The 20,792-nt window shown below is 58.8% G+C and overlaps 2 protein-coding genes and 2 non-coding genes across 4 annotated transcripts; all 4 read right to left on the bottom strand.

Annotated features, from left to right (window-relative positions):
• Positions 1-14: 14 nt before the first annotated feature.
• LOC123023558 lies at positions 15-3,803 on the bottom strand. The gene is made up of 4 exons (XM_044430399.1): positions 3,588-3,803; positions 3,132-3,214; positions 465-731; positions 15-136 (listed from the first exon to the last, which is right to left on the bottom strand). The coding sequence occupies exons 1-4, from the start codon at positions 3,770-3,772 to the stop codon at positions 15-17; spliced, it is 657 nt and encodes a 218-aa protein (XP_044286334.1). The 5' UTR covers positions 3,773-3,803.
• A 113-nt stretch (positions 3,804-3,916) lies between these two features.
• On the bottom strand, positions 3,917-18,823 carry TEX14 (testis expressed 14, intercellular bridge forming factor). Its single transcript, XM_044430397.1, has 14 exons — positions 18,422-18,823; positions 15,823-15,957; positions 15,336-15,450; positions 14,517-14,682; positions 14,090-14,226; positions 12,698-12,779; positions 11,804-11,934; positions 11,055-11,168; positions 10,135-10,258; positions 9,104-9,282; positions 8,121-8,272; positions 7,157-7,347; positions 5,572-5,719; positions 3,917-5,025 (listed from the first exon to the last, which is right to left on the bottom strand). The coding sequence occupies exons 1-14, from the start codon at positions 18,456-18,458 to the stop codon at positions 3,917-3,919; spliced, it is 2,820 nt and encodes a 939-aa protein (XP_044286332.1). The 5' UTR covers positions 18,459-18,823.
• On the bottom strand, positions 18,611-18,827 carry LOC123023629. Its single transcript, XR_006414769.1, has one exon. It is a non-coding gene; the product is annotated as a small nucleolar RNA U3 (small nucleolar RNA).
• Positions 18,828-19,778: 951 nt separating this feature from the next.
• On the bottom strand, positions 19,779-19,995 carry LOC123023630. Its single transcript, XR_006414770.1, has one exon. It is a non-coding gene; the product is annotated as a small nucleolar RNA U3 (small nucleolar RNA).
• Between the last annotated feature and the right edge of the window lie 797 nt (positions 19,996-20,792).

Genomic DNA, 20,792 nt, shown 5'->3' with positions numbered 1-20,792 from the left:
GCATCCCACCGGGGTCACAGCTCCTCTGCCACTCTGCTCAGCAGCAGCGCCCACCCGGTGGGACTTCCTCTCTTGGATCCCCTCTTACAGAGGAAGGCGCTGAGTTGAGGCATTCGGTTCGGCAGCCCCAGGACCACTGAGAGACACCTCAGTTGTGGGGCCAACCGAGGGGAACGCCTAAAGCAGGACCAATGCCACCCAGCACTCACAAGACATTCTGGGCTGTAGCTCCCATCGTCCACAATCCTCTGCTGGGCTGGCTGGGCTGACGGGAGTTGTGCTCCAAAATGTCTGACGGAACGCTTCAAGAAGTGCTTCATTCTGTTAGTGTTGGTGCTCATAACTGCCTCCTAAACCACTGAGCTCCCCCCCCCCCCCAATGTGTCTCTGGGAATGAAGCCGCGACCGAGGGGTGGGAATTTTCAGCTTCCACTCAGCCCTCAACCTGCCGCACCAGCTCCTACCTGGCTCGCGTGTCGGTGCGGCTTCCGGGTCGGCCCCATCCTGGCAGGCGCTGCCCAGCCTGCGGGCCCCGAGCCCCTGGGCAGCCTGCAGCCGCTCTGCCCCAGCGCTGCGCCTGCAGAACTGGACCGGCTCTCTGGTGCCGGCGGCGCCCAGCTCCTCCCTGACGCTCTCGCCCTCGCTCTCCGACGTCCACCCGCCGGGAGGGTACTCAACCGGAAGGCCGAGCTGCCCACAGGCCACCTTCTTGGCCATGTGCCTCACTTCCACTAGGCAAAAAGTCAACAAGAGGGACCTCGCTTTGAGGGGGGCGGCACGCGTGCGTGGCCTGAGCGGGTCCTGGACCCCGATTCGAGCACGTGCGTCCGAGGCAAGAGGGCCACGCCATTCACGTGCTTTGAACAAAGAATCCAGAGCAGCCACTGCGCTAAAGCAGAGGCATTATCCTTCCATTGTGCTAATACGGCTACGGGGCAAGCATCGCAACGGAGTTGTGTTCCGAGGTGCGGAAAGAATGTGGCAGGAGGGGCCGAGAGGGGTGAATTCTGTGCTTGGCCTCAACCGCCCGGACCCCGGTCCCGCTGCCCACGTTTCTGCCAAATCACGGAGGCCCCCTCCCGTTGCCTCGCCACAGCAGCAAAAGGGGGGCACAGTGAAAGGCGGGCGGGCCGATCACTGCTCTGCCCTGTACTATGATCTGAGCATTGGAAGGAAAGGGGGTCCTGAGCTTCCCTGACCCCCATGTATCCTTATCGCAGCACCCCTAGCCCCACTTTGGACCTAGCCAGGGACCCCGTATCAGGAGGTTTGGATCTGCTCCTGGCACTGAAGCTCGGGCCGGGGTCGCGGACATCTCCCCCACGAGCGATCGGGATACATCCGAAGGCAGCATCTCACGCGTTGCCTGATCAAAAGCTGCTTCGATCGAGCCCAGCCCGCCTGCTCCGCACTAAATGGCATGAAACAGCTCTGTGGCCCTGAAAAGGTTGCGAGGCAGGCGGCCAAAGGAGGGCTTTCAGAAAGGGCGTTCCGCAGGCAGCGCACCACCAAAGAAAGGCCCTCCCTCTTGCCGCCCCCCACCCTGTCTCTCCTGGAGGAGAGTCTCGGACAATGACTTCAGCATCGTCCAGGTAGGTCAAAATGGGAAGAGACAGTCCCTCGGATAACCTGGCCCAAGCTGTGCAGGGGTCCAAGGGTTAACAGCAGAACTCTGAGCTGGGCCCGGACATGGACCGGCACAACATTTGCAGAGAATGAGCGCTTCCCCTTCCCTTCAAATAAGCCCTGGCTTCTCGATTAGGTTGTTAACCTTCTCCCTTCCTTCAGTTTCTATGCAAATTACTTTGATTAACTCACTGTGGGGGGGGGGCGCAAATCCCTCACTTAAAAGCATCCTAGCAGTGGGTTGACGAATGTGCGATTTAAGGGTAAGGCTCCCTGCTTCCTCTTTGGCACTGGGAGTCCCAGTGCTGTCACAGGGTCCGTGTCCACCGCAAGTGCAAGGCCTTGCTGGGGATGCGGGAAGCACCTGCTCTGTGGGGGGGACGGGGGACAGCAAGCAGGTTTCGACAGGTTCCTACAACTCCCAGCATTCCCGTCAGCAGGGCTGTAGGCGTTTTATTCCTGAACATGCCCGGGATTGGGCCCTAGCTTCCCGTGCGCGGCCCGCTGCTGCCCCCCAGTGGCCGCCTGCACGAGTCGCGGGGAAGAGCGCGCAATGGAGTGCTCGGCCCTTTGTCCACCTGGCTCAGCGGCGCCCCCAGGGACCTCGCGCAGAGAGGGGCTCCCCTTCGCTCGTGCACTGTATCTGCACCCACCTCCTCTCCTCGGGGAAGTCTGGGCAGTCCCCGTGGCCCCCAGGTGCTCTCCCCTCCCAGCTCAGGCCAGCCCGGAGCCGCTCGGCCTCGGCGTGCTGGTGCCTGGCGTGCCTTTCGGCCATGTGTTGGGCCGCTCGTCGCCTGACGCCACCAGGGCTGCGTGGCCCTCAGAGGGGGCCTTCTGAGCCCCGGGTTCCCCGCCCAGAGCTGTGCCACGACCAGATGACCTCCCCTGCAGCTCAGCTTGGGACCCTCTTGCCCGGCCATGAGGCCGTGCCCTGCCCTGCCCGAGTGAGGCCACTGCTCCCTGGATGCCGGGGCTGGCTGGCACCTTCTCCCCACGGACAGGGGGCTTCTCCAGCCCTTCTTGGACACGCTGAGTATCGCACACCAGGCGCTCTGCGTGCGATGAAAGTGCACACTGTCGTCCCCCTCAAGAGATGGACGGGAAACCTTTTACGCCAGCATCAAGCCCCATTTGGGGGGCTGAAGGATGAAAATCCGTAGGATTGGGCTCTTCACACACCCCTCACTGCGCTCCTGCCGCCTGGGAGCTCGTGGGAAACAGATCCACGGGGGTTCCTTGGCAGCAGGAAAGGTGGGAGCCACGGCTGCGGCGGGTCTTGTCAGGGCCCGCGAGTCCTGCGGCCCAAATCCCCGCTGGCTGCCCCTCAGCCCAGCCTCCCAGCAGGGATGCGCTATGTAACCCTCAAAGATGCGCCAGACCTTGGAGGAGGCGCTGAGGGCGCACATGGGACAGCGAAAACACGCGCAGGTTTGCGGTGCTGCCGCAGGGCGAGGGAACTGCAGCGCTCCGAGGAAATAAAGGGGAGGTGCAGCAGTGATGCTCACTCATCCACTCGGCTTGGGCCATCCTCCTCTCCTCGCTCCTCAGGCCCGATTCGTACATTCTGGGCAACGCTTCGGAGGGGAACCTACAAGGCACACGTGGTGCAGAGTCTCAGGCAGGGAAAGTTCATACATCAGCACCGTCGTCATGTCCCTTTCCACCCTACCGCCTTTCACGGAGGCATATGAAGGGTTGCTAGGGGGGCCCCGTCCAGGGAGGCCTACGCCAGCCGTGCCTGAGCCATGCAGCAGCGACACAGGCCTCCGAGACCCGTTTCCCGCGGTGCAAAGTGCAGGCCACCTCGGCACAGAGGTTTGCTTCTAGGCGCAGCCCAGGCACAGCCTCGGCTCCAAACAGGTGCTGGGCTGGGGCGGACCCGACGAGCTCGAACTAAGCTCGGCTGGCTCCCTCGCTTGGCTGCAGTTCTCTTTTCCTCCCGCCTTGGGAACAACGCTCACCCGCCTGCAGCTTGAAGTCCGTCTATTGTGGAGCTACTTCGAAGCGGCTGCGAGCTCACAGTCTTCCTCCTCCTGAAGGACACGCCTGGGTGTAAGAGCTGAAAAAGCGCTCCAGTCAGCCCCGATTCGGCCAGGACCAGGCAGCGGGGAGGGTGGGTTGCTTCAACATGGCACTGCCTGATCATCCTGTTTCCACGGAACCCCCCCTCGCCCCCGTTGCAGTGCTGAAATGACTGGAACCTGGGGCGAGCGGTGAGGGTGGAATTCCAGCATCCCCCGTGGCATCACCCCAGTGCACCGAGCGCGCCCCAAAATGCAGCCCCCGCTTTTCAGAGCAGCGATCTGCAGGCACGAGCCTGCTGCGGCAAGAACGCCGCAGGGCCCGTCACGCTCAGTACGGCATCAGCTGCGCTGCGCCGGAGCAGCAGGTGCCCAGCACGGTCCTTGCAGTGGGCCATCTGCTTTGCAAGCATTATGGGGGGGACCCTTGCTCCTGCCTGGTAGCTCGGTTCTGCTCCTTCTCCTCTCTCCCCACAGCTCCAAGCCACTTTCGAGGGAGGACTGCTCCAGCGGGTGGTGTCCTGGCTCCTGTCCTCGCCCGGCCCTTCGCCCTCAATGGCTCGGATGGAGAACACATCCAGGGGCCGGTCCGTGCCCGGGACGCGCAGCGGTAGGGGGATATAGTTCCTCGTCGGAGGGCTAACCGGCTTCCAGAGGAACGCCCTGTCTCCGCTGTAGGGCACCGTGAAGTTCCGCAGGGCAGCGTCCACCTGCGCTGCGTGGCTCCGGAGGGCGTCCGCGATGCTGTCCTGCTCGCCCTGGCCCCCCGGGCGCGGTGGGGGCTGCCTTCGGCAGGCCGTCGCCTGATGCAGTTCCCTCTCCGTCCTGCCAAAACTGGCCGTTAGGTCGCGTACCATTGTCTGGCAGAACTTCAGATCCAGGACACACTTGGCAAACTTCTGCTCGAAGGGGGGATGACGGAGCCAGGGCCCGCTGCTGGCGCACCGGGCTGCCCGGCGCGGTGGGGAAGCCTCGGACACGTCGCTCGGCTCCTCCCGGCCGCCTCCGGCCTCGGCGCTGCCCTCCTCGCTGCAGCTCGTCCGCCGGCTCTGGATTTCCACAAAGTGCAGCGACCAGGCTTCGGCCCGCTCGGCCCTCTCGCCTGAGGAAATGCACAGCAGCTTCGGGGCTTCCGGGCTCGGCCCTGCCGACCGCTCCCCGCCGCTCTCCCCACACAGCTCTGGATAGCACGAGTAGATCTCGTTGATCTCGAAGCTGCTGAGGCTCTCATCCATGTCGCTGGCGTCCTGGGCGCTGCCGGCCGCCTCCAGGGCTGGGCTCGACTGGGCCAGGCGGACCTCCGGCTCAGCCTCGTGGGCCACGGCGGCTTCGCTCTCGGGAACGGAAACGGCACAGCTTGGCGCCACGGAACTCCTGGCTGAGAAAGCAGTGGCTGAGTGCTGAGCCCGAATGCAGGGATGCTCCCCCTGCGCCCGGCAGACCCCTCTCCAAAGCCCCCCTGAGGCTCCGTTTGCGGGCACCCGGAGGCAAGGCTGCACTCCGAGCAGGAGCTGGGGAACCAGCGGCTGCCTAGACACTGCGGCACTACAGCTCCCATCAACCTTGACCTCTTGCCCTTCTGGCTGCTAGGACGGATGGAAGACGCAGCAATGACTCCCGGGAGGCCTCCAGTTCCCCAGGCTTGAGAGACTGAGAAAGGGAGGGCAGGACTCTGGCCAGAACCCTGAAATTCCTTTCGTGAGACTGGCTCCCCGCTGAAAGAGGGAGCCATCTAGTCAGCTGCACACGCCCCTCTGCCAAGGAAGCCTCCTTCCGCCCACTGGGCTCCTGGTGGAAGCTGCTCCCATCTCCTCACGCCAGCGCACAGCTGGGGTTCGCCTCAGGAGGAACGCTACCCCAAACCCGCCACCCTTTCCCCGTCCCCTCGAGGCAGCGAGGCCAGGCTCAAAGTGTGGACACAGACCAACGCGGGCGACTTCTCCCTGCAGTTCTGGCATCTTGGCCGAGAAGGCCGAGGCGGATGGCAGGCAGATGTTAATGTCGGGGCGGGCTTCTGGCCTGGGAGGCCCAGGACGCTCACCGGGACGGCTCCTGCGGGACTCCATCAGATCCTACGACAGGGAATGACGCTGTCACAGGAGGGAGGCCCCTTGTCCTAGCCACCCCTCTCCCCTGCAGCCTCCCAGTGCTGCTGGGAGTCCATAACCACTAGGCTTGAAGCCACACACTCTGTGGACTGACATATTCTGGCTGCACAAGGCAAGATTTGGAGATGAGCCTCCTGACCGCTGCAGGTCACGTGAAGCCTCTCCAGTTTCTTCATCTCCTACTGCCGTCCCAATTCCAGGCTTTCCCTGGAATCCATGAGAACTAGAATGTTGGAATGCTTTTTAAACATGAGAGACACGCTTAAAATCTGCAGAAGGCAACCAGGCTCCAAATCTGCATCTGGATGCCTATTTGGATGCATCTGTGGGATCGCCTGGAAGAGATTCTAACTTGCCAGAGGCAACCACAACACCGGCTTCTCAGTCCTGCAGAAGTGGCTGCGCCACAATTAACCTATCTTGGCTTGGAGGAACGGAGGCAAACATGCGGTCGCCTCATTACTGTCCAGAACGGTAGAAACCCTACAATGGTGGCCTTCAGAATACCGAATCCTTTGGATTTACTCCCACTTTGCTCCACGGTCACGGAAATGACTGGATGATGAAGGCGAAGCAGCACAGAAGGAAAAGAGGTCTTGGAACTCCAGCCCAGACAAACCCTTCTGGAAGCTCTGTGAGGCCACGAGGACGCCTCCCATCAGCCGCCCCACCAAGAACGCCTCTCCCTCACCGAACCGCAATGGACCTGCCCTGTCCATAGCCAGCGTCCAGGCTCTTTTTGGCCCCCCAGACAATGGGAGGATGGGGCACGGCTGCACTCAGCGTGGAGGCTGTGACCTCCAAAGTACCTTCCTGCCAAATGCAGCACCTGCAAGAGCAAACGCGCCTCAACTGCCCCGCGGGGGCTGGCAAAAGGGCCACCCCGGTGAACCTGGAGGGCAGTGCGGCTCGGAAAAGCTGCAGCGCCACAGCGCCTTCTGGCCTGCGGAGGTCCGGTGGAAGGAGAGGGACACAGTGCCCACAGGCCTCGCTAGCCGAGTCCTGCCAGAGAATCTCGGGGGAGGCGGTGCGTCTGCCCTGCGCCCCCGAGGCCACAGTGGGGATGCTGCTGGGGTTCCTTTGAATGTGCCGTTTTGTTTCAGCCGGCCTGGGGGCACCCTTCCCCACTGGCACCTTTTGGGCAGACAAGAGAACAGAGAGGAAAGGAGGGGGTTTGTTTTGGGAGAACAGCATATGCCCAGAGGCGGCAGAGCAAAGCAAGCCACACCGGCCCAGCGGTGCGCAGAGAAAACGCAGAGCTGCAAGAGCAGAAGTGCGTCCTGGGGAAGGGCGGGGAGGGAAGCGGAGAGACGTCTACGGAGGGCAGCCGCAGAGTCGTGGCTGTGCTGCACGGCTTGCTTGGAGGCCTCCTCCTACCCCACCAGGAGCCCTGCAGGTCACCTTGAAGTCGCTCTTCAGGATGTAGCGGATATCCTGCAGACTGAGGGCGCGCTGCTTCGGCCTGGACTCCAGGCCGATCTTCACGAGGCCGTAGTAGGGCTTGGGGACTCGGGCGTCGGCTTCCAAGCACTGCCCGGCAATGAGGAGGTCCCGGACCGCCGAGCCGTCAAGTCCGTCCCAGGGAACGGTGTCTGGAAAACACGCGCTCAGATGGGTCAAGGCTCACCAGGAAGGGGGGAATTCAGCCGCAGGCGATCTCTGGACACCCAACCTTTTCAGTTCACCAAGTTTTCTGACTCCCTATTTTTTAGTTGTTGCTATCACTAAACAAAGCAAATGAAGAACTGGAATGAGGCTGCTGTGATTCTGATACACTGAGGCAAGCTGCGTGGATTTTTATTTCCGTTAAATGCAATACAGGATGTTGTGACGAAACTGTACGCAGTGAGAGGTCTGGGGCACTGCTACAACATTTTAAATTGTGGGGTTTTCTAGATGAGAGAACGCTTGAGCCATGAGGTGTCTTTGTATCGTTGCCTTAATTTCCAAACATACAAGCATAGCATAGTGGAGGCAAGACCAAAACAGGGTCGAGGGGGTTTGCGGAAATACCAAAAGCCCTTCTAAGAATAACTGGGGGGGGGGGGGGGAGATGCTGAGACACCAGCCCACACCCGACCAGTCCTCCGTCTCTCCCCCGCTATGGGACTGCTCAAATGCAGACCCTCGGCCAGCTTCAGGGCCGAGCGGGGACCCCCAGACCAGGTCGGCGCTGCTCAAGCACCAGTAACAGGAGGATTTGGGCGAAGGCTCCCGAGAAGAGGCTGGGAAGGGGAAGTCGAGCCACTGGCTGGAGAAATTATTCCAGGCAAAGGGGGAGGTGGCCGGTGGCTTTGAGATGAGCGCTTGCAGGGAAACAGCTTTCCCAGCTTCTGCACTTCTGCCCCTTCTTGGCGACATGTACCTGTGAATGCCTCCTGCATCACCACGCAGAAACTGTAGATGTCCGACCTGGCGGTTGCGGTTCGCTCGAGGATCACTTCTGGAGCACACCACTTATACAGCTGGGGAGGGATGGGCACCCGGGTCAGGTCGCTGTGCTCCCCCCCGTCCTGGCTGCCCAAAGAGAAGACCGAGATGCTCAGCGCGCGGGAAGGAGTCCGCCTTCCGTGTCAGCTCAGGGATGGGGAAGCAACGGCCCTCCAGGCGTCGTTGGACTGCAATGTCCATTAACCCTAGCCAGCACAGAGTATGGCGAGGGTCGATGGCAACCGGAGTCCCCAAAAACCTGGGGTGTCACCTGTCTTGGCAATACTCTTTGTTCAAGATCTAACAAGCATTCTGAAGCTAGGGAGTGTTCAGCTGACTTTTGGAAAACAGGGAACAAAAAGCAGAAACGATTTTCAAATATTAGCAGCAGCCTAATTATCTATTTAGCCATGAGGGCTAGTATCCCAAAGTTTTGCCCAGGCTTAGCAAAAACAAGGAAGAGCATTCAGGGTAGGGCTGTGCCACAGAAGGAGCAGGACTGTGCAGACAGAAAGGTAGAGACTATAACAGGGGAGCGTTAGAACCCATGCCTCCCTTCAGAGCCTTGCATGCAACGTGCGAATCTTTCCCTCCTGCATGCACAATTGCGGCCTTTGCAAGAAAGGACCTTTCATTAGCCAGACAGCCAGTGGAGCATAATGGTTAACATGCAGGACTGGGACGCAAGAGGTGCGGGTTCGAGTCCCACTCAGCCACGAAGCTCACCAAGTCACTCTGGGCCAGGCACAGGCTCTCAGCCCAACCTACCTCACCGGGTTGTTGTGAGGATAAGATTGAGAGGAGGAGAATGAGGCGAGCCGCCTTGAGTTCTTCAACAAAGAAAAAGGGTGGGGCATAAATGTAAGAAAGAAATAGGTAGGCGAGCAATGCTGGCCGCGGGAACGAGCGAGCCTGTACCTTTCGACCATGTATTCCAGGTTGGTAAGCTTGGCCTCCCCGGCCAGGACAACCACCACGGCGTAGGAGCTGAGCGTGCGGTGGACGTAGCCCCGCGAGTGCAGGAACCGCACGGCGTCGTTCACCTGCAGCAGCAAGTGCACGATCGTCTCCATGTGCACGACGGGGAACTCGGAACGCTGGAAGGCAGGAATGGACGGGGGTGAGGGGAAGGGCAGCCGCGGAGAGGAAGCCCGTTCCCCGGAAGGCGCCATGGGGTGAGGGCAGGGGCTCGGCATGCCTCCTCCCGCTAGAAGGGACCCCGGCGTGCTGCATCGCCAGCCCTGGAGCCATGCAGGCTCATCCTGCCGCTGAGAGGGAACAGCAGGGAGACGGCTGCTTGTGCGTCCGTGGCTTCTGTGCAGGGACAGCAGAGCGGGGATGACGACGGAGCAGCCTGTCCGGGGAAGCCGCAGCTGCGCCCCCGGACCCGCCCCAGAGAGGGAAACGCCTCATCCTGAAAGGTGCTCAGGAAGCAAGGAGTGCCGCTTCCTCCCTCGCCCGCATCCCTCCTTTCTATTATTGCAGCGACTTTTACTCCACCTGCTCTCCAAGAGGCACAGGGTGGCGCATGCCCCTACCAGCCTGCCAAGTAGGGTAGGCCCAGAAACGACAAGTGAGGCAAGAGGGCCGAACAGGGGCTTAGACCCGGATCCCAGGCCCTGGAGAGCGGCGCAACGTGGCTCGACCGGGTGCCCCCCAGATGTTTCGGGCGGCAACTGCCATCGGCTCCTGCCAGCACGGCCTAGAGCTGGGATGACGGGGGCTGCAGTCCAAGTATCTGGAGGAAGCCACGCCTGGAAAGGGCGCCATGCCCACTGTGCCAGGCCGAGGGGACAGGGAGGGCTGGCACGAGGTGCGGGACGGGCGGGGCCTCAGCTGGCGGGGGTCTCCTGGGGGGGACGCGGAGAAGGCTGCATCAAGGGGAACAGCCGTGGCTGGAAAGGGGGGCGGACGCAATCGGCCGATCCGTGCACTAACACCCACAGTACCCGCTCGTGCAGGATGCTGTACAGCGTCCCGAAGGCGACCCTCTCAAAGATGAGGCGCGTTCTCTCCAGGTCGGGCGACATGCACACGGCCATCAGCTGCAGCAGGTGGGGGTGGCGAAGCTTGCTGCAAGGGGAGAGAAGCCCTTCGATACGGAAGAGACCACACGGCGACAGAAGGCCCTTTCCCTGCTGGAAGGCGCCCAATCCTGCGGAAAGCACCTGCCTCTCGTTCCCGACTGACTTGGGGCCAAACGAAGCAACCAAGACCACGCCTACTTGGGGCGATAATGGGCACGTAGAGGACCAGTGACCTGATCAAGCCACTGAAGCTGGTGAGCCGATACTAGGGAGCTTTGGGGGATATTCCGCCTGCGCCACCATCCAAGCAACGGGAGAGGAGGAGATGCGCTCAGCCCAACGTATGCTGCTGGTGCGATCCTATTACCCAATTCCTGGGCCCGGCCTGGGCATGTGACACCCCACAGGCGGGGCAGCAGAGGTCCTCCCATCAGGGTAGGCCGGGGTGGGGAACTCCGGCCCGGGGGTGCACCTGACCTCTCCTGCAGTCCCAGTCTGTCTTTCCCAGGCGGCCGCATCCTCGCCACCACCTCGCCCTTTCCCCGAGCGACCACCAAGCGTCTGCACAGCTTCTTCCCACCATTCTAAAAAGCTAAAACGCCTCTCCTAAAGCTTGGCGATTGCCACTCGAAAGGTTCAAGCTAAAACGCGGCTGGGGCACCACTTCTTTTGCTCTGGGCACTCGCCAACGCCGGAGGGCAGCACCCTCCAGGATATTCTCTGGAAAGGAATTGAGTCCTCGGTCTGAAAAAGGCCCCGCCCTCCCGGCTCCCTGGCTGGGAAAGAGCACCAGGGCTGGAAGAAAGGAGCGGATTTGGGAAGCCGCAGCAAGGGGCTCGTACCTGCTGTACTCCTGTTCCGCCAGGAGCAGGTCCCCGAGGCGCAGCTTGCTGCAGTGCGGGTGGGGCTTCATGTTGAGCTCCTTCACCGTGATGCGGCTCCCGCCCCACATCAAACTGCGAGAAGCAAGGCAGCGTTTGCCAAAGCGCTCTGCCTTGTCATGAAGACGTCGAGCCCCGTTTTAAAATTGAAACCGACCCGATCGCTGCCCTGAACCCCAATATTCCACTTGTTTTTCCTTTGGCCTCAGATATTTTGTTCCTCCTTCCTTCCTCAAGGTTATGTCGTCGAAGGGCGGCCCATACGGAGGACCTTTCCTTTAGAAGGCAGAGAGCGCTGGACTCATGAGCTGGGCCAGTGAAAGCTTCTGCTTTCTCTTTCGGATGGATCACCAACTCGGCTCCAAAGAGCTCTGGTGCGTGTCAGACCATCAGATTCCCATGCCCAGTATGGTCATCACTGCCTGGCACCATCGGCTCTCCAGGCTCTCAGGCAGAGGTTTTGTGCCAGGAACAGAAGGTAGGGGCTTGAAAATGCGATGCTGCTACTGTGCCATGCAGCTCTGATCCTAAGCAAAAGAAGATTCTAGCCCTCATTGTTCTGAGGGTGTGATTTAAACCTTGCACCGAGTCAGAGCATCAATCTCAGGGGAGGGGAACCGAGGGCAAGTAGGTCTTGAGGGGAGAGAGCCTTGAGGGGAAAGACCCTCCCCCACTTCAAACGGCCCATCCAGTCCTTGCAAGAAACTCACTTGGTCATGATCATATAGGGTCCAGCAGGAAAGGAGAAGGTTGGCTCGTCATCCGCCTGAACCACCTCTTTATCTGCAATGATCGGGAGTGAAGACAGATAACCCAGCTGCCTGCTGCTTGTGAGATAAAACTGGGACAGGGGGGAGGAGGAGAGGATATAAAGGAGATAAATAAGCAAAGAACAGTAAATAAAGATACTGGCTGGCACTGGCTTTCCGGGGGGGGGGGGGGGGGGGGGGGGGGGGGAGTCTTTCCCAGCCTTGCTTGGGAATGCTGGGGGCTGGACTAGGGGCTGAATCCTGCCCTGCCCCACACAAGACAGACATGACTGCAGCGAGCCAGGACAGACGGCTCAGCCAGAGGCTCAGGCCCCTGCACGGCTCCGAGCAGATCGCTGGCCCAGATCAGGCTGGACCGCCCCCCACGGCCTCGCGTCCCCCAGGGCTCCTATTTGGAGGAAAACCCTGCCCACCTTCGTGGCCCCCCCCTGTGCCCCACCCATGCGGGTGGACTCCCTGCTGTGAAAGCTTGTCGCTAGAGGAATTTGGGTGCTGCCTGCAGGGTGGGGGGGGACGCTTAGTGTGCAGGTTTCTGGCTCAGGACCCCCACAATCTGGCTCCACACCGGGGGCCTGTTCCTCTGATCCAGCCGCCACTCCGGGTCAGGGCCATCGCAAGCGGAAGCACCCAGGCCAGGCCAGCTGGCCCAAGGCTGCCCATGTGCTGCCAGGGACCCGTCCCAGCGCGAGGGACCAATAAAGCAGCGCAGCGGTTGCTGGCTTGCTTTGCTGTCCTTTGCCCACGGGAAATGCCCGAAAGCCACCCTGGGAGTTCCTAATTAGTTCTTCCACCAGCTTGCTGAAGGGAAACGGGCTGGAACATCTGACCTCTTACCTTGCCAAACCCAAAGCTGAAAATGTTTTGGGACATGCTGCCTCTGCGCTTCAGGAACCTTCCCAGGGGGCTGTCGGCTGTCCTGAAGGGCAGAACAGAGAACAGAGGAGGAGGCAGGGGTCTCTTGCCCCACTTCCCAACAGCGTGATGTGGGGGACGGGGTGGGCACCAGACATATTCCATTGCAAGCACCCAAAACTCTCCTCGGAAAGGCACCAGATCCATTTCAGTATTTAAAGTCGGGCTAGAGAGGGGCTGTCAGAGCACTTGTTTCGAAGGCAGGCCATGATCGCAGGAAAAGACACAATCAATTTGAAGATCATCATTTAAACCAATGAAAACTGAGTCCTAGCTCAGCGGAGCCAGTCCCTACCGAAGTCTCCTTTTCATTATAGTCCTTTAGACCTGTCCAGGTTAAAAGACAAAGACTCGGCTATCGGGCCATAAGCCACCGTTCCTTCAATTTAGCTAATCTGTCAGCTGAGCTCCTGAAGCATGGCAGGTATGGAGAGAAAGTTGCCCCTTGTTCGGTGATATGCAGGACCTGAATCCAACAGACAAGTGATCCCCAGTCTTTTAGGAATTGCATTGCTAAATCTAGAAGAACTTTTTTTAATGTTTCACCTCCATTTAGGAGTGACAAAAGACTTTTGGGGAAATGGAGGAAAAATAGAATCAGAAGAGAAAACATTTTCTTTTCCCCCAGAAGGTTGTTCCAAGGTGCTTTTGGGAAAGCTAGCAATTCAAAATGGCTGGCACTAGAAAGATAAGTTCATGTCTGTTTCCTTTGCAGCTTGCAGGAAGTACAACTGCTGTGCTCCCCCTTAACCTCTCTCTCCCAGCACTCTTGAATTTTGGGCAGCTGGAAGGGGAAGAGGGAAATGGAGACCAGGCTCGTGAAGACGGGGCAAGGATGGGGTGGGCATCCATGTGCTTGTCTAAAGAACCGAACTGAAATGGAAGTTATGCAGGAAAAGCAGCTTTGCTCTCGGCAGCCTCCTCCACTCAGAGAGAAGGCAGCCACGTCCAGGATTCAGAATGAGTACAGAAGCGGGAACTGATGAGAGGATTGTGTAACTAGGGTCTCGCCAAAGGAAGGTTATCTGTCTAATATGATCGATGGAGCGGTAACCCGGTTCAGGGTAACCTCCTATACTGAGAGAGAGAGACACATGCCTTCAAATTTCAGGAGGACGGCTCTGCAAAGTGAGCAGCTCCGGAGACAGACGCAGGCGGTTCCTGGATTTTATATTCTCAAGGGCTATTATTTACCTCTTTTTGGAGCAGCACTGGCTGCATGCTGAGCCTGACCCACCTAAGTCTGCATCTCCTCCTCCTTGCCAATTTAGAACTGCGACTAAACATAGACCGTGTGACTCTTCCGGCACTTACCCCTGTGTAATGCCCCCAAGCTTGGAAGGGTTACAGACCAGGTCTCTGGGGGAGCCCACCTTCCTGAGCTGGTCCACAGAGTAATTCTGAAGGGCGGACTGCATGTGCATTGTACAGCGCTGGATAAACTCAAGCATCTGGAACAGAAAAAGCAACCCAGAATTGTGTCCCAGTGAACACTTTCAAGTGTGAAAATAGGAGACCTCAAAGGCAAGAAGGAAAAGCAACTTTATAAAAATTGATAAATACTGAGCGTAGGGATTTTTTAAAAAATCAACTTCTTTGTTGGTGTCCTTGTGATGGGCAAAGCAGTATCACAGCACAGCTGAGCAGAAAACATTATTCAAATGTTGCTGGTACAAACGGAAGTTGCCAGCAAAGGCTGGGGAAGAGGGAAACCTTTGGGCAAAAGGCCGAAACCACGCACCTGGGCGCTGCTTTCTGTCCCAGCGGTCAGAGCCCAGTTCTGCGGGTTCCTCCCATTCCTGTCGTGGACGCGCAGGTCTCCACCTGCCTCCAGCAATTTACTGAGAATCACCTGGTTGCCGGAGAAAGCAGCTGCATGGACTGGAGTGCTCCCATCGTAACAGCGGCTGAGAAAATAAGGAACGCGGGAGAAGAAAATGCACCACGTACGGATCTACCCATGTGCCCAAAGAAACCTGCATTATGCCTCTAGTATGTCTCACCCCGACTTGTGAGAAAGACCAGCTGCTAAAATGACCCACAAGATCCATCACAAAAATGCAAGGTACTAGGAATAAATAGCAGCACATTCTATTGTCATGGTTTGAAATTTATTAAGCACTGTAACTCTGCAACAGCCATGAATCACAGGGCAACAATCTAATACAAAGGCAAGAAGGGATGGAGAAGAAAGGGGAAAACAAGCAAACTTATGCAACAGGGATGAAAGCTATATTGTTTTATAGGGAACAGCTCAAACAGAAACTGTTCAAGGAAGAAAGAAAGCAAGTGGAAGCTAAGCTCAGGCCGGGCTTTTCCCCGCTGCTTGTGCTTCTCCGTCGGAAAACCTTACAATCAGGTACATTTAGATCTTCCAAGGTGGCTGCTGGTATTTATCTAGGATAGGTGTAATCTGAGCTAATCTTTTTTTAAAACAAGTCTAAGACACTGTGATTGAAATTCTTGGCAAAGATATCCAGGGTTGTTGAAAACACACACACAATTAAGATTCTGGGAATTGTCCACATATTTGGAAGCTTAGAACAAAAAATGTACTTACTGATTCGGATCCGAACCATAGTCCAGAAGAATATCGACAATTTTCCCATTACCGAGTAAGGCTGCTGTAAATAAAGGAGTCTGTCCTAAGGAGTTAATGGTGTGAACGGAGACTCCTGAAGAAGACAACGACATTGTGAAGAATGCAGAATCTCATGCCTCATCCAATTCCTGTTTAAACTCCCTTTAAACCAGTTCTAGTATAACATTAATGATGTTACCAACCCGTCTGAGGGCGGTCTTATGTTTACACAGAAAAGAAGTCCTACAATTCCCAGAATTCCTCAGCCGGCATGCTACTCTAAGGATTAATTCTGAGTTGCTAACCACAAACCCATTTGCAGAAATGAAATAAATTTAAATGCTTGCACTTCAAAAGATTGGCACCATTCCTTACCCTTGCCCATCTATTTTCCTATGATATTTGAACTTTCCAAGCTATTAAAAAATTGCTTCTGAGTGCTTTCCTAGCTGATGCAGTGTCTCACCCTTTTTAAGAAGCTTTTTCACTTTGATAAAGTTGCCTTCCTTGACGTGTTGATGGAGCTGAGCATCTGGGGACTCATTTCTTAAGCTTCCCAGCTTGACTGGGCAGGGAACAGGGGGGATATGGGCCATTCTTCCTGAAAAAGTGGGATATAAATGTAATAAATAAATACATGTATTAAAAGGCAATTTTAGGACTCTGCTCTCTTTCAAAGCATGGGGACTCAGCATCACTTTTCTTTCTCTTACGCACAGACACATCGCTCCCAAAAGAAGTCTCACTGATGCCATGCAAAATGGCTCAGACACTGGTTCTACATATCCAGCCCCCCCCCAAAAAAAACCCCACACCAAGGGTGCAATCCTATCTATGTTTGGACAGAGAGAGCTCTTGCAAAGCCTACTGCTGTGGGGCATTTTTCTCTGCCTGAACATGCCTAGCATTGCACCTGAAGGCCCGATCAGGATTCCAAGGACCTGAATGTGCGGGTTCTTGGCTGCCCGCAGGTTAACCCCAAACGCCCTCCATCTCCTTGACCACTGCAGCTGGACCACGGGCGAGCGGTGGGCGGCGCGGGGGGGGGGGCCTCTTCTCCCAACCGAGCTACCGAACAAGGCCACCGGCGTCTCTACGCAGAATGGGGCCGAGCGAAGCGGGCCTGCGGGCCCACCAGGGGCGCCTTCCGCGGGCGAGGCCGCAGGAGGGGGCGGCTTTTCCCCCGGCGCGCACGCCCGTCCAGGGGCCCTGCGACGCGCGTCGAATCGGAGAGGGAGCCGCTCCCGTCCCCGTCCCCGGCCGGGCCCGGGGCGGGCAGTTCCCCTGCTTTGCCCCCCTCGGCCGCCTCGCCCGCCCCCCCCCCCCCGCAGCCAGGCTGCGCCCCCGACGCGGCTCACCCCGGGGGCTGCTCCCCCGCGAAGCTCCCCTCCCCGCCGGGACGCCGCGCCCGCGCAAGCGTTGGAACGCGCGTTTGTGAGCCAGGAGGCACGCTCGCCGGGCGCGGGGGGGGGGGCGGCCGGCGGAGCTCGCGGGGCGACGAGCCCCTCCGCGGGCGCGGAAGGACGGCGGCCCTTCGGCCCGGGACTGCTCGCTGCGCCGCGCCGCGCCCCGCGCTGCTCCCCGGGGCTGGGCAGGGAAGGCTCCCCCGGGCACGGGCTGCCCCGCGGAGCGTCTGCGCTGGGCGAGCTCGGCGGCGAAACCCTCCCCACGGGGCCCCGTCTGGTCCCCACGGCCAAAGCCACGCCCACATTTTATCCGGCACCTTAAGTACATTTTCATCCTTCCTTAACGTTTGTGCACCGCCCTGAGAGCGTCAGCTACCGGGAAATATATATATTATACTCAGTAAGGCTGGCTTCTGATACCGTTAATTAGCAACATTATTTATGTATGCATATTGAGGCAGGGAAAGGGATTACAACTCCCAGCATGCCCCAACCTGCTCTACTGCCTGGGGAATGCTGGGAATTAGAGCACTCCCCCCCCCCCACGTCTTGCCAGATGTTGAAATGAGTTGGACTTGTTGATGGAAACACTCTGCACTATCTTTAGGAGTTACTTTTAGCTTACTTCAGATTCGCAGGGGTTTTGCCAGCAGTTCCTGAGCAAGCAGCTAAACACCTTCCTTGGCGCAGAAGAAACCGAAACCCAGCTCAAGAAATGCAAAGTTGGAGGGGGCCGTGGAGGCCACCTGGTCGTGGCCCAGCTCTGGGCGGGGAACCCGGGGCTCAGGAGGCCCGGGGCTCAGGAGGCCCCCTCTGAGGGCCACGCAGCCCTGGTGGCGTCAGGCGACGAGCGGCCCAACGCAGGGCCGAAAGGCACGCCAGGCACCAGCACGCCCAGGCCGAGCGGCTCCGGGCTGGCCTGAGCTGGGAGGGGAGACCACCTGGGGGCCGCCCGGACTTCCCCGAGGAGAGGAGAGGAGGTGGGTGCAGAGACAGTGCACGAGCGAGGGGGAGCCCCTCTCCGCGCGAGGTCCCCGGGGGCGCCGCTGAGCCAGGTGGCCAAAGGGCCGAGCACTCCACTGCGCGCTGCTTCGGTGGTGGCGCCTCCTGGACGGCGGCCGCTTCCCCGCAACTCGTGCAGGCGGCCACTGGGGGGCAGCAGCGGGCCGCGCACGGGAAGTCCCGCGCCTGGTTAAACCGGGAGGGGGAAACGGCAATGGCTCGCTTTGTGCTCGATTTACACCCCAGCCCGTTCTTGTTTAAAGAACGCAGAACGGCCGACGCGCTCTTCCTTCGCCTGCTCTCTCATCCCCACAGCAGCAACAACCCCGTGAGGCAGGTGGGGCAGAGAGTCCGTGCCTGGCCCCGAGTCACCCAGCTGGCTCCGTGGCCGAGCGGGGGCTCGAACCTGGATCTCCGGAGTCCCCAGCCTGGTGCCCTTAACCACACGGACTCTCGATAATTCTCTCAGTTAACACCAACACTACGACTTTTTCTGTGTCATAGCAACTATTCAGTGAGACACTATTCTTTTTCTCCCAAACACACATTTGCAATCTTAGGTTGACGACTGCGGTGGTTTCTATTTTCCAATGCGCAAATCCAATTACAGTTGCAGGGATGATATATCTTAAAATGCAAACAATGAGAAATAAATACCAAGCACTGATGAAAAGCTGGAGTTCTCCCCGATCATTCCGACTTGATTACCCAAGGGGCTGAATATAAAAGCAACGAGGCCTCAGAGCTGAAGTAGAACAGCAAACAGAAGTTTCTTGCTGACCGTAATTAAATAAACAAAAATAAAGTATAATCTGTTTTTCAACCATGCATAAAAAGAGTTTGCGAACCACTCAGTCTGCGTCCTCTCCCTCCAACTCCCTTCGAAAAGGGAGCCAGAACGGTCATCAATAGCAGACAGCAGCCGCACTAGGCAACACTGCCCACTCGCTTCGCGCTCAGAAGAGGACGCTTTGACTCCTCCTCGTGGTTCGCTCGACCGATCACTTTCGAGTGCACTTCTCTAGTTAGACACTATAGAAATGATCCCTGAAAGTATAGTCTTAATCTCCTTCCCGTCGGCTTCCCCGCCTGGCTCTCTCCCTCTGCTCCGCAGGTCACGGCAGCCGCCGTCCCAGGGCACGAGCCGCCCCGCGAGATTCATTCCTTGCCCGCGAAACACGCGACTCCGCGTCTCCCCTGTAGGATTTCTTTGAAACATGCTTCCGAACGGACCCAATCGCCCGAAGACCCGCACAGACCCATAAGCCCCATGGTTTTTAATTTGCATAGCGCGAATCAGGCCACCAATCATGCTCCACCGCGTTCTTCCGGGGACGGGCTTGCCTCCAGCTCGCTCATTGGCAGTCCACCGGCACGTGGCCCAGGGACGTTGCTCACGCTCCGCGGCACTGGCGCGCGCTCTGCAGGCAAGCCCCGTCTCGGGATGATTCGCGGCTCGAGTCGATCGCCCCTCGGGTCACGCGCGAGGGGTCCCTTGCTGCGCGCGGATGCGCGGGCACGCGCCCTTCGGGCCTGTCCGCGCCTCCTCGGAAGCAAGTCGCTGCTGCCGGCCGAGGTCTTGGCTCTGCGCATCTTGGCGGGGAGCCTTCGCAACAGCCAAGCGGTCACCTCCCCTTTCTGCGGGAGGCGGCCAGGAAGACTCCGGGGGCTTCGGTGCGAGAAGCCGGGCCAGGGTTGCCCACCAGCAGCCAGAACCGCTCGGGGAGCGTGTGTAAGACGTGGGCCACGGGCGCACCTTTGACAGCGGAGAAACTGTTCCGGACAGCACCCCAAAATGGGCATACAGGAAGGGGGGCAGTGGAGATCACGCGCTCGAGATAATACATTGTTCCCGTAAAAAGAACAATAAACGGTTCCCGATGGAAAGTATTGTCAAGGTCCAGAAGAGGCCATTCTGCCTCGAGAGCATCTTTTCTTTAGAATGTACAGAATTTTTCCGTAAATAAAGCTAAATAAAATCTGTTTTTCAACCATGCATAAAAAGAGTTTGCGAACCACTCAGTCTGCATCCTCTCCCTCCAACTCCCTTCGGAAAGGGAGCCAGAACGGTCATCAATCGCGGGCAGCAGCCGCACTAGGCAGCACTGCCCACTCGCTTCGCGCTCAGAAGAGGACGCTTTGACTCCTCCTCGTGGTTCGCTCGACCGATCACTTTCGAGTGCACTTCTCTAGTTGGACACTATAGAAATGATCCCTGAAAGTATAGTCTTAACCTCCCGCCCTCGCCAGAAAGCACCAGGCGGGCGCTCTTGGTCGCTCAGGTTATGGGAGGCTGCGGCACTCTCGGGGGTCTCAGCCTGTCTCTCCTCTGCCAGCCGCCGCCCCGCAGGTCCCACCAAGAGCCCCCGCGCCCCCGGGCGCCGCCGCCGACCCCCGACTCGTTTTCTGCCACTCGGGGGAGAATAACTAGACTCCTAATTCGGCCCGCTACAAAACGGCTCCGCAATTCGGGCGAGGCCCCGCCTCCTCATTAGCATAACCCACTCCCCCTACGATGCGCACGCGGGGGACGCCTTTCAATTGCAACAGAGGCGGCGGCCTCTCCATCCCACGCCACCCCAGAACGGGGGGGGGGGTGAATCCGCGCCTTCCACGAGCCAAAAAGCCCCTGCAAACACACCGCCTTAAATTGGCAGTCGCGTTTCCGACTCTGCACGGGAGCAAGAGGCAGTGCTCGCGGCGTGACCCGATCCCGCGCAAACGAAGGGCCCGCGGGCGAGCGCCTCCAGCGGCGAGCGCGACTCTGCCTAAACTCGTCTTCGTCGCGTGCGCGGGACACAGACGGATCGCAGCCTCCGCCCGCAGTCTGCAAAACACGGTGCTTGGGGTCAATGCGCAGGGCAAACCGTCCGGTCGAAGTACGGGCGCTTTTCGTCGCGCCGCACCGCCTCCTTTTGCAGCAGCGAGCAGCAATGCAATGGCTTCCCGCGTCGGAAATGGCTTCCAATTATTCCAAACAAGCACGCAGCCTTGCCTGCCCTCCAGCGCCCCAAGATGCACAGAAAGC

This window comes from Varanus komodoensis, unplaced genomic scaffold (assembly GCF_004798865.1).
Source record: "Varanus komodoensis strain SLA01 unplaced genomic scaffold, ASM479886v1 scaffold20_1, whole genome shotgun sequence".
Classification (NCBI taxonomy): domain Eukaryota; kingdom Metazoa; phylum Chordata; class Lepidosauria; order Squamata; family Varanidae; genus Varanus; species Varanus komodoensis.
Note: the sequence above shows the minus strand (reverse complement) of the source record. Positions and strands in the feature narration are given on the sequence as shown.

Excerpts from the sequence above, each read along its gene's own strand:
- TEX14 (XM_044430397.1), bottom strand. The coding sequence starts at position 18,458 with ATGATCGGGGAGAACTCCAGCTTTTCATCAGTGCTTG. Across the intron at positions 14,227-14,516 it reads GGACAGAAAGCAGCGCCCAG|ATGCTTGAGTTTATCCAGCG; the intron begins GTGCGTGGTTTC and ends TTTCTGTTCCAG. Across the intron at positions 11,169-11,803 it reads CCCTATATGATCATGACCAA|TTTGATGTGGGGCGGGAGCC; the intron begins GTGAGTTTCTTG and ends TGCTTCTCGCAG.
- LOC123023558 (XM_044430399.1), bottom strand. The coding sequence starts at position 3,772 with ATGATCAGGCAGTGCCATGTTGAAGCAACCCACCCTCCCCGCTGCCTG. Across the intron at positions 3,215-3,587 it reads GGACTTCAAGCTGCAGGCGG|GTTCCCCTCCGAAGCGTTGC; the intron begins GTGAGCGTTGTT and ends TGTGCCTTGTAG. Across the intron at positions 137-464 it reads CGCACCGACACGCGAGCCAG|TGGTCCTGGGGCTGCCGAAC; the intron begins GTAGGAGCTGGT and ends GGTGTCTCTCAG.